Source organism: Papaver somniferum, chromosome 10 (assembly GCF_003573695.1).
Source record: "Papaver somniferum cultivar HN1 chromosome 10, ASM357369v1, whole genome shotgun sequence".
Taxonomy (NCBI): Eukaryota; Viridiplantae; Streptophyta; class Magnoliopsida; order Ranunculales; family Papaveraceae; genus Papaver; species Papaver somniferum.
In genome coordinates this window covers 61,115,417-61,126,201 of record NC_039367.1, presented here as the reverse complement: position 1 = coordinate 61,126,201, position 10,785 = coordinate 61,115,417, and the positions used below count along the sequence as shown (strand labels likewise).

General features: G+C 36.4%; 1 protein-coding gene across 1 annotated transcript; it reads right to left on the bottom strand.

The window, feature by feature from the left end:
- Window positions 1-7,007: 7,007 nt before the first annotated feature.
- LOC113317945 (sugar transport protein MST3-like) lies at window positions 7,008-10,044 on the bottom strand. Its single transcript, XM_026566054.1, has 4 exons — window positions 9,762-10,044; window positions 9,305-9,627; window positions 7,816-8,445; window positions 7,008-7,733 (listed from the first exon to the last, which is right to left on the bottom strand). Exons 1-4 carry the CDS (start codon window positions 9,892-9,894, stop codon window positions 7,275-7,277), a joined length of 1,545 nt encoding a protein of 514 aa, XP_026421839.1. The 5' UTR covers window positions 9,895-10,044; the 3' UTR covers window positions 7,008-7,274.
- Between the last annotated feature and the right edge of the window lie 741 nt (window positions 10,045-10,785).

Genomic DNA, 10,785 nt, shown 5'->3' with positions numbered 1-10,785 from the left:
GAGATATTAAACTCTTTGATATACTTTATTCTAGATTGAGTCTGACTGTCTAGTTGATTCTCTAGAAAGTGTATTGGAGTAAGTCCTCTCAGATTGCCAAACGAATTGTTGGGTGTGGTTGTTAGACCCCCCCCCCCCACACACACACACACACACACACCCCACCCATTTTCACTACTATTTGAAAAAACGGGGGTCTAACAACCACACCAATATTTCGCTTAGCAATCTGTATGGACTAAGTCCAGTATACTTTCAAGAGAACCAACTAGATAGTCAGGATCAATCTTAAGAAAAGTATATCAAAGAGTTATTTCTCAATTTCTCAATTCAATCTGCAATCAAACAAATAGGAATTTGCGAGCCTGATTGAATATAAGAAATAACTTGTACGGTATCAAAAACCAATATCCAAGTGTCAATTAATTTAATCAACAACCAAAGGTTAGATTCACAATTGATTGAGCTTACGCACAACCTGTGATATTTCAATTATATAAACAAATATAATGCGGAAAAGAAATAACACAGACACCAGAAGTTTTGTTAACGATGAAACCGCAAATGCAGAAAACCCCCGGGACCTAGTCCAGATTTGAACACCACACTGTATTAAGCCGCTACAGACACTAGCCTACTCCAAGTTAACTTCGGACTGAAATGTAGTTGACCCCTAACCAATCTGACACTGACCAAGGTACAGTTGCGCTCCTTACGTCTATGAATCCCAGCAGGACTCTACGCACTTGATTCCCCTAACTGATGTCACCCACAACTAAGAGTTACTATGACCCAAAGTTGAAGACTTGATAAACCAATCTGTCTCACACAGAAAAGTCTATTGAATAGATAAATCTATCTCTCACAGATAAATCTATGAGTTTTGTTCCGTCTTTTGATAAATCAAGGTAAACAGGAACCAATTGATGTACCGGACTTATATTCCCGAAGAACAACCTAGTATTATCAATCACCTCACAATAATCTAAATCGTATCGTAGCGAAACAAGATATTGTGGAATCACAAACGATGAGACGAAGATGTTTGTGACTACTTTTTATCTTGCCTATCGGATATTAAATCTCGAGCAAATCTTAGAGAATATAGTACTCAATCACGATAGAAACACAACAAGATCAGAATACGCAACTACAGAGAAAATAGTTGGGTCTGGCTTCACAATCCCAATGAATTCTTCAAGTCGTTAACCTGGTTTTGGAAAACCCTAAGGTTAAAGGAGAATCGTCTCTAGTCGCAACTAGTATCACACATGAGTTGTGGGGATTAGGCTTCCAAGTTGCTAGAGTTCTCCTTTATATAGTCTTCAAATAAGGGTTTGCAATTAATGTGACCTTGGTAACAAAGCACTCAATATTCACTGTTAGATGAAAACCTGATTAGACTCAAGCTAATATCTTTCAACCGTTAGATCGAACTTAGCTTGTTACACACAAAACAAAAGTGACTTCATTTAGATATGAATAACCGTACCTAAACGTGTACACCTTTGTTGGCTCAACAATAGTTAACCGAAGTTAGCCATATGAACACTTTCATATCAACCATATTCACCTTAACCATAACTAGTTCAAATGACTCAAATGAAACTAGTTCTGGAGTTGTTCAATTGTTTATATTCTTATAGAAGTATACAAGACACAATTGAAGCAAAATCGATTTTGATTCACTCGAATCAAGTCATGAACATTATAGACACGGTTTGTAAAAGATTGCACTCCTTATTATATAAATGTATTAGTTCATGAACAAACCGATTTTAGAACGTAATCCACTCAAGTATGAAAACGGGTATGCATATCTTAGTGGCCGGACTAAGTTTGGGTTCGCAAGTATACGAACGGGTACGCATACCACCAAACTCAGTAAAGTCCCGGAACTTGAACCTCACGCCAGTACGTGTACCGGTATGCGTACTTAGTTCCCGGACCTCTACGAAACTAATCAATACGCATACGAGTATGCATACATGGTTCTCGGACTTGGATTACACATATGCAAGTACGCATACTGTGCTTATATCCAATTGTTTTAAACTCTGATTTCAACCATTAAAACATTCTTGGAAGACGACAATAGCTGTCTCACACAAACTATTAGGCTCAAAGCAATTTTCAAGTGATCGAATGATCAATACTAAACATTTCGAGTCTACATAAAATGACTGTCTCACACAAATCATGTAAGATGTTACCAGGTGATTTTCACATGATCATCTTTTGACTTTCGTCAAGAATATAAGATGAACTTGGTTAAAGCGAAAGCTTACCAACACATATTTCGAGAAATATGTAAGCGAGTTAAACTCAGCTCGAAATATCAAATGTGCATAATTGAAGTCTATATAGCTATACGACTTTTGTATCAAATAGGAGATAGCGTAGATAGACTTTTGAGTGATAGATGAGTTCAAGTTTCCACATACCTTTTGTTGATGAAGTTCCACAGGCTCCCCTTAGTAGTTCTTCGTCTTCAATCAATGAACGCCGTGAAGTCTAATGCTCAACTATACTTTCTATCCTAATCCGATACTTAGCTATAAGTAGACTAGAAATCAAGACTTATAGTTTTGGCAACTAAACTTGACAAACAAGTTTGAGATATCAACGCTTGCGAGTTCGACCGAGCAGTGCTCTAACACCATTGATTCTTGGATCTATCGTCAGTTCACAGTATTCCACCATTATAACCAAAGAAACCAAACAAGTAGAGATCGAGGTTAAATGGCTATGCTTAGGTTGTCAAAAACAAAATGAAACAATCTAACATAACTGCACATAACATAGATATTAGGATCCACAATAGATCCATCCAGTCTCCAAGGGTCTTCATAAGTAAGTTAAATGGCCATGTTTGGGTTGTTACAGAAAACACCAAACAATTTAACAACACCGCACTAAGCAATGGTTTTAGGATCATCAAATGATCCATCAATTTTTAATTTTCCTAATAAAGTAATTGACAAAGTTAATATAATACACTAAAACTAGCGAAGGCTTTCTCCCATTTAAATCATCAAAAATCTCTTTCTCTCTAAGCATCTTCAGAATCAATTAATGTATGTTCTTGGTTGGGTCAAGGGAGTACAACCTTTGAATCCAACAACGTTGTTAGGGCTTCATTGTATCCTGAAAGTAATATTTCGGTGACCGATTGTACTCGCCAATTATTTGGAAAAGGTCGAAATAATTGTTGAAAAGAATCGCAAGGCCTTGAAGCTCCAGTGATACAACATATTTTTTCTTTTGTTCTCTGAATTCATCCTCTGTGTGCCCATTTTCCAACATAATATTGCTATAATATTTTAGTGGTCCTGATATTTTATTTTAGAAAAGAACATAGGAGAGGAAACATGGAGAAAAAAAAATGTAGAAATTGGTTTAAATCAATAGCAAGGATAACCTTTTGGTTTAAATTGGCTGGCTATCCACATGAAAAGCCAAGACTAGGCGTTTTACTTCCACCATTTTGCTATCAGATGGGATTCAAACCTCAAAAAAACAACCAAGACCTGCTTTTAGGATCGAATATTAAGTTTTGTTTTTGAAGATCAAATGATTGACCAGCCCAATTTTCGGTTGGTCCAATAATGGGACCGAAACCAGTCCATTCTTGTTTCTGGTCTTATACTCCTATTGTCGTTTCCATGTATCAATTAATAATTTGATTTTTGTTATTCTTACTTGTTAAAATATTCTTCGTTTTCCTATTAGCTGATTGGTCCGCGAGTTATAATTCCAAAGGTGTCACATCCATGCACAAAAACTCCACCAAAACAAAATGTTCACAAAAACCCCATTTAACATAAACTGTCTATATTACCCTTCTACTATTTAAATCACCCCAACAAAAACAAAAATCAATCCCACCTTTAAATTTTATTATATTATCACCACGAACAACAACCCACCACCAGCAACACCACCACCGAGCAACCACCACCGCCCGTCGTTGCCGCCGCCACCGACTGCCACCGCCACCGACCACCGCCGCCTCCACCGACCACCACCGCGCCACCACCAGAAAAATGATGAAACCAAAAATTGGTTTCACCAAAATAAGATGAAACCAATTTTGGTTTCATCATAAAAGAAAGGAGAAAGAAGAAGAAGAAAAAATGAAACACAATAAGATGAAACCTTCCACCACCGTCAACTGCACCGCTCCCATCGCCACCACAACCATAATCACCACAACCACCACTACCAATACCTCCTTAACTAAGACTACTTTCAACAAAAAACAATCTACAATAAGATGAAACCTACCACCACCGTCAACTGCACCACCCCCATCGCTGCCACAACCACCAACACCACAATCACCACTACCATTACCCCCTCAACTACAACCAGTTTGAACAAAAAATAATCCACCTGTATCCCACCATCAAAAATTGGCTTCACAGATATTAATATTCAACAAAATGAAAAAAATACGATGAAACCTAATTAGGTTTCATCAACTTCAGCCAATTCATTACACTTTTAACAATCCAGACATACACCTCTTTAATTGTAACACATACTAGTCCTTTATGCAACACCTGAAGCTCAACTACACCTCTCATTGCATTAGCACCACCCTTACTCAGTTAATCCATTCTTTATCACTTCCATAACTTCAGTTAAGGCCACCACTACCAACAGAACTTCTTCATCAATACCTGGAGTACTAGTACCAGACCCTTCTATACACATTCTCCCAATTCATACACACATATAATCAAAACCACCATTGTACATATAATCGAAACCACATATTGTCATTTCACCAACATAACTTCAATGATGAAACCAAACACGCCGTCTTCCAAGTCAGACCGAATAAACTAGACAAAAATCAGGTGAAACCACAATTTGGTTTCATCATAAACTTAATTTTCATCATTAAAATCTTTGGTTTCATGACAGAAAATATGCAAGTTTATGATGAAACCAAATTAAAATCTTTGGTTTCATCATTAGTTTACTGTTTTCACCAACCAAAACTGTCAGAATTTGATGAAACCAATTTTGGTTTCATCATAAATCTGTCATTTCCCAATACAATATTGATTTCGACTATGAAGATGTATCATCATTTGTTGGTGATTAAAACATCATAAGGTGGTGGTGGTGATTGTAGAGGATTGAACGAGGAGGCGGAGGTGCTGTTGGGAGCGGATCTGCAAGTACTGGTGTTGATTGTAGATGAGGTGTTGTTGGTGGCCGATTTGAAGGTATTGGTGGTGGTTTTAGATGATAAAAGGAGGAGGTAGAAGTAGTGTTGGTGGCGGATCTGATGTACTGGTGGGAAAAACAAAAATAAGAGGAGGCGGTGTTGTTGATGGAAAATCAGTAGACGGGGAAGAAGAAGGTGATGATGGTGTTAATGGAGGAGACGGAGGTTCTGTTGGTGGCGGATCTGGACACATCGGTTGGTTTGATGTTGGTGGTGACGGAGGTGTTGTTGCTGGTGGTGACGGAGGTGTTGCGGTGGTGTTCATGGAGAGATATTTGTTGCTGCTGGTGTTAATGGTGGTTGGGAGATGAAGATCGCAGAAATAGGAAAAAGAAAGGAGAGAAGAAGAAGAAGACAAGGTAAAAAGGATATGTTTGGCTTTTTTTAAAGTAATAAAAACTAAATTTACACATTATTATTTGACCTGGGGTTTTTGTGTCACTTTTTAATTAAATGATTTTCATTTATTAAAAATAATATGACTGGATTTTTTATACCACATGTTTGGTCACCTTGATTTTATTTGACTAGTTTTGTTAGCTGATTGTAATTTCGTAGGTATTAGATAACTAATAAAGCTATAAGGAAAACAAACAAACGGGAAGGAAATGAAAAATTGACAATCAGAGAAACAAAGAGGTGGGCAACACTGATATGAAAGGGACAATTTATTATAAAAAATAGCGAGTGAGAATGTTGTGTGGATTCTAAGCATATCTGCCCATCATAGTTAAGTTATCTTCTCATTGTTCTCAATCACAAAAAAGAAGAACAACTGAACAGATAAGATCATGTAAGATTAAAAAAGAAAGAAATGTATTCGAAGATTCTTGGAAATGAAGTTTAGAGAATTACAAACCAAGAAAATCCTAAAGAATTTTGGGTGATAAGAACAAAAGATCATGTATTTGTTGTTGTCACGGGTTCCAATACCGTGTCCCTTTTTCTTTGCTTTATCATGGCAAATGCGTCATAGAAACGATTCAGCGGCAGCAAAGATTTATTTTACAATCCAATTGGTTACTAGTTGATATATAATAGACATGTAGTTTCCTTAATACCAGTTTCTAATCAATCCATTCATTCCACTTGCTCTGTCATTTGTCATTGAGATTCTCTCTTAATCTCACTGTAATTCAAGGAGAGTACGTTGCTTCCATCTTAAGATGATTTATATGCACGGTCTTCGTACACGATAGTCGAAATTATTCTGGGATTCTTCAAAACAAGTGACAGTATAGCGCAAGTGTGAGTATAAAAATAGGAGCATCTTTGGCCATAATGCTACTAAAAAACAATTTGCCCACTTGCGGACTCCACTAACAGCATGGTGAGGATTGATGCTATAACCTATAGAAACCCCTAGCAAAAGCTACAAAGCTCGCACATCAGGAACCATGTGAAAACCCGAGAGCTTAACTAATTTTGTAAAACTGGTAACAAGAGTAGAATGATTTCCAATCACTTGGACATGGATTAAATGGATTTTCCATCACAAAAAAGGAGATAAGATGTCCCTTTTCGGATAATATTAAGGCCAATTCTATCAGCCTTCATCTTTGGTTTAAGGTGAATAAATACAGTTTCACAGCCTTCATCTTTGGTTTAAGGTGAATAAATACAGTTTCACAAGTCTTTTAGTTACCTAGGAGAGTGATTCCACGGACCTGCAAGCTTCAATGAATTTTAGGGGTTTAAAAAATGGCATTCTGAATAGTAAGTGCTGGGAAAATAAAGATAGGCATTCTGAATTAAGACGAGAAAGTAAATGTAACAAGAGTTGAATTAAAATGTGAATATATTTTGTACCATAACACATCACAAATATGTAAAGCTATTGACAGATTTGGAATATCTATATGAGACTACTAAAATGAAATAACAAGGAAGCTATTCAAATACTAAACTAGAGAAACCCATAACCAACTACTGCGTTTCAAATATGATAAACTAAATAAAATGAAGATGAAACCAAAGAAAATGAAGTCCCATCTTGTTTCTTGGCTACTATAATCGTGTTACTCATTCTTGATTAAGCCACCGTTTTTGCAGGCTTCGCCATCTCCACATGACCATCTTCAGGAATAAATTTTCCCCAGTACCAGTGTTGTTTCCACACTTGAGACATTTCTTCAATCGGAATCCCCTTGGTCTCGGGTACAAAGAAGTAGACGAATATGGTCATGATGAACACGAAACCACCAAAGAAGAAGAATAATCCGAACTTCATATGACATAACATGCTTAGAAAAACTTGAGCAATAATGAATGTGAACAACATGTTCACTGACACATTAATACTTTGAGCTGCTGATCTAATCTCCAGTGGGAATATTTCACTGGGGACTAACCATCCTAGAGGACCCCATGACCAAGCAAATCCGGCCACGAACATACAGATGCAGAACACAACAAGAATGGCATACCCTTTGGGAATTACTGCAATACCATCAGTCCCAAATTTAATCCAAATCAAAACACCAACAAGAACCTGCATAATCAAAATCAATTTCGATCAATCCAAATGTAAGCAAAAATGCACAATCATTTACGAATTAAGGAACAATATTTACCTGAAAAATAAACATTTGGCAACCACCCTCCAGAAACAGAAACCTTCTTCCCTTTTTATCCACAATAAAGATTGCAGCGAATGTGGCAAAGACATTCACCAAACCAGTGATGACAGCGGACATAAGCGAAGCATTGTTGCCAAAACCAATAGTCTTGAAGAGAACAGGTGCATAAAACATAACCACATTAATACCAGTAAGTTGCTGGAAGAATGGGATAAGTATGGCCATACATAAGTGAGGTCTGTATCTTCTCTGCAATAAGTTCCTCCATGGGTTTTCAACCATCTTAGATTCATCACTAGCGGCAACTAAATCATTAAATTCCTCATCAATGTTTACTGGGCCACGAATACGTTGAAGATGTTTCCTGGCTTCTTCTGGTTTGTTACGGCCAATGATGGAGTTTGGAGTGTCAGGGAGAAATAAAGCACCAACTGTGATTATAAGTGCCGGTACACCGGCTAAACCTAAACTCACCCTCCATCCTTGACCACTCTCAATCTTGTCTGTACCGTAATTTACTAGATTGGCGCATAGAATTCCAATTGTGATCATCAGTTGAAAGCAAATGTTAAGTGCTCCTCTGAATTTGTATGGTGCCATTTCAGACAGGTATAATGGCACAGACTGTAAATCATAAACCAAAACATACTAAGGTCAGATCCTGTAATTTTATCTGAGAATTGGGTAATATGTTTGCAAAATAAAAAACAATTTTTGTAAATAAATAAATAATTATTGTAATTGCAAACGTCATGGTATGGACTACTTGAGTTGAAAATTGAAATGGGACCAATAGAGATACATGCAACAAAAATAAAAAAAGAAAACGACGACTTTGGACTTTTTGCAGGAAAAATACAAAACAATAAAAATATTCAAAAATAATTGTCGTAAAAAATGGCAATCAAATATTCTTCCTTTTAGCAAAAGATTGAGATGTTCATATTTTGTAGTCCAAAACAAAGCTACATAAGTGACCGTTGGATAATTAGATCAAATTCATCCACTTTCTCTCAAGGAGAAATCTGGTTGGTAACGGAGGGAAAACGGATAGATCTTCAACCACAAAACAAAATTTTTAGAGGGAGTGTTGTCTGAATCGTCTGACTCTGACATGGTAATAAACACACATTATAGACTGCAGAGAAGCAGCAGAGATTTCTGAACTCCAATCTCATAATGAGGAAACAAACAAATGGAAATTTCGAAGGCTAAATTCGTATTAAAAAATCATTGTTTAAAAATAATCAAAATAATTAATTATGGATGGCTAGAATTAGGGATCATCAAAATCAAACAGATCTAGAAGAACAAGAAAACAAAGGCCAAGACAAATTTGAAGAATCAAGAAAATTCAAAAACCCAGAAACGAATAAAACCAACGAAATTAGAAGGACAAAAACACATAAAATAAATGATCATAGTATGATAAAGAATATACCAAAATCATACACAATGAGAAAAAATTGATTAGTTTGTATACCTGATTAGAGAAACCAACACCAATACCAAGCATAATACGACCGATAATAAGCATAGCAACATTCTGAGCAGCACCATTAATGGCAGCACCACCAAGAAAAACTATACCTCCAACAAACATGGAAACCTTACGTCCAAAAATCTTTGTTACAGCTGAGGCAAAAAATGAAGCTACCAGAGCCGCTAGATACAAAGATGATGTAAATAACGTCAATGGAATACTATCAAATTTACAGTATTGGTTGGTTGAATCAGCACCGCTTTCTTGTCTGTAAACTTTCGGGAAAAATTTCTGCAGAAATGGAGTCATAGCAGTAACTCCACCTGTAAAAAAAAAAAACACCAGATCACAAATAATCATGATCAGTACTTTTAAATCAGATCAAGAACTAATTAATCAAAATCAAGAACGAAAAGTATAGATCTATAAAACACATTAGCCAGCTATAATAACTCACCAGAAATACCAATATCATATCCGAATATGAGACCACCGCAAGCGGCAACAATACAAGTGAGAAAAACATAGAGAGTAATTTTTCCGGGATATTCTTTCCCGGTTCTTGCAGAGACAAACGCTCCACCTGCCATTGTTAATAACTTAAAGCTCTCTCTCTCTCTCTCTCAGGCTACTGAGTTATGCTTTCTCTTTGTAAAACTCAAACTCACTCTGTTTCTTCTTCTTCTTCTTTCTTATAACAAGACTGTTGGAAATAAGTCAAGATAATGAAATGATGCTGAGGAAAATCAAAGAGATAGCCAGTGTATATATAGGACTAGAAGGTGCATAGTCAATGCCTTAGTGGAAGAAAAGTCTAGCTGTCAATATTATCCATTGTTTAAAATTTTGGATAAACTTGTATCGGTAATGCTGTAATAAAAACCGTGTTATTAACTTTTCGATTATCCGTTTGCTTCCAACTAGAAAGTAAATTAGGCAACAAATGAGCTTTCGGTTCAATAGTTCGCACTTTTTCATCCTGTCATGTCCGATGTTATAGGACTGCAAGCTGTCCTGAAGTAAGTGTTTGTAACCGTAAATTTTAATCTATGTAGTAAAATGCAAATGGACACGTTACAGGTACACCAGTTCCATTAAAACTAAGAAAACAAAAAAGAGATTTGGTTGCTCGAACATATTTGATATAACATCATCGTAACCAGCGGTTAGACCTGCGGTCACATCAACAACTGTATTTAAGTTAAAATAAAGGTTTATATATATTCTCCCATCTGTATTAGGCTAGACCAGCTAGAGTGTTTCACCATTAATAAATTAATTGCGCACCAACTGGTTGTTTGTCTAATCAAGGCAGAAATTTCCTCACTTTTCCAGCCAAGTTGTTGGTTGTTTACATCACCTAGTTTTGGCCAGTTTTCCTTTCTGTGCGTCCAAACTCTCCAAGTCATACCCAATGTATGGAAAACGATTTGAAACAGCATCTTTTTAAGGATGGTTAGGTTCTTTCTTTTATGCATCAT

Excerpts from the sequence above, each read along its gene's own strand:
- LOC113317945 (XM_026566054.1), bottom strand. The coding sequence starts at position 9,894 with ATGGCAGGTGGAGCGTTTGTCTCTGCAAGAACCGGGAAAGAATATCCC. Across the intron at positions 9,628-9,761 it reads ATATGATATTGGTATTTCTG|GTGGAGTTACTGCTATGACT; the intron begins GTGAGTTATTAT and ends TTTTTTTTACAG. Across the intron at positions 8,446-9,304 it reads GTGTTGGTTTCTCTAATCAG|TCTGTGCCATTATACCTGTC; the intron begins GTATACAAACTA and ends TATGATTTACAG.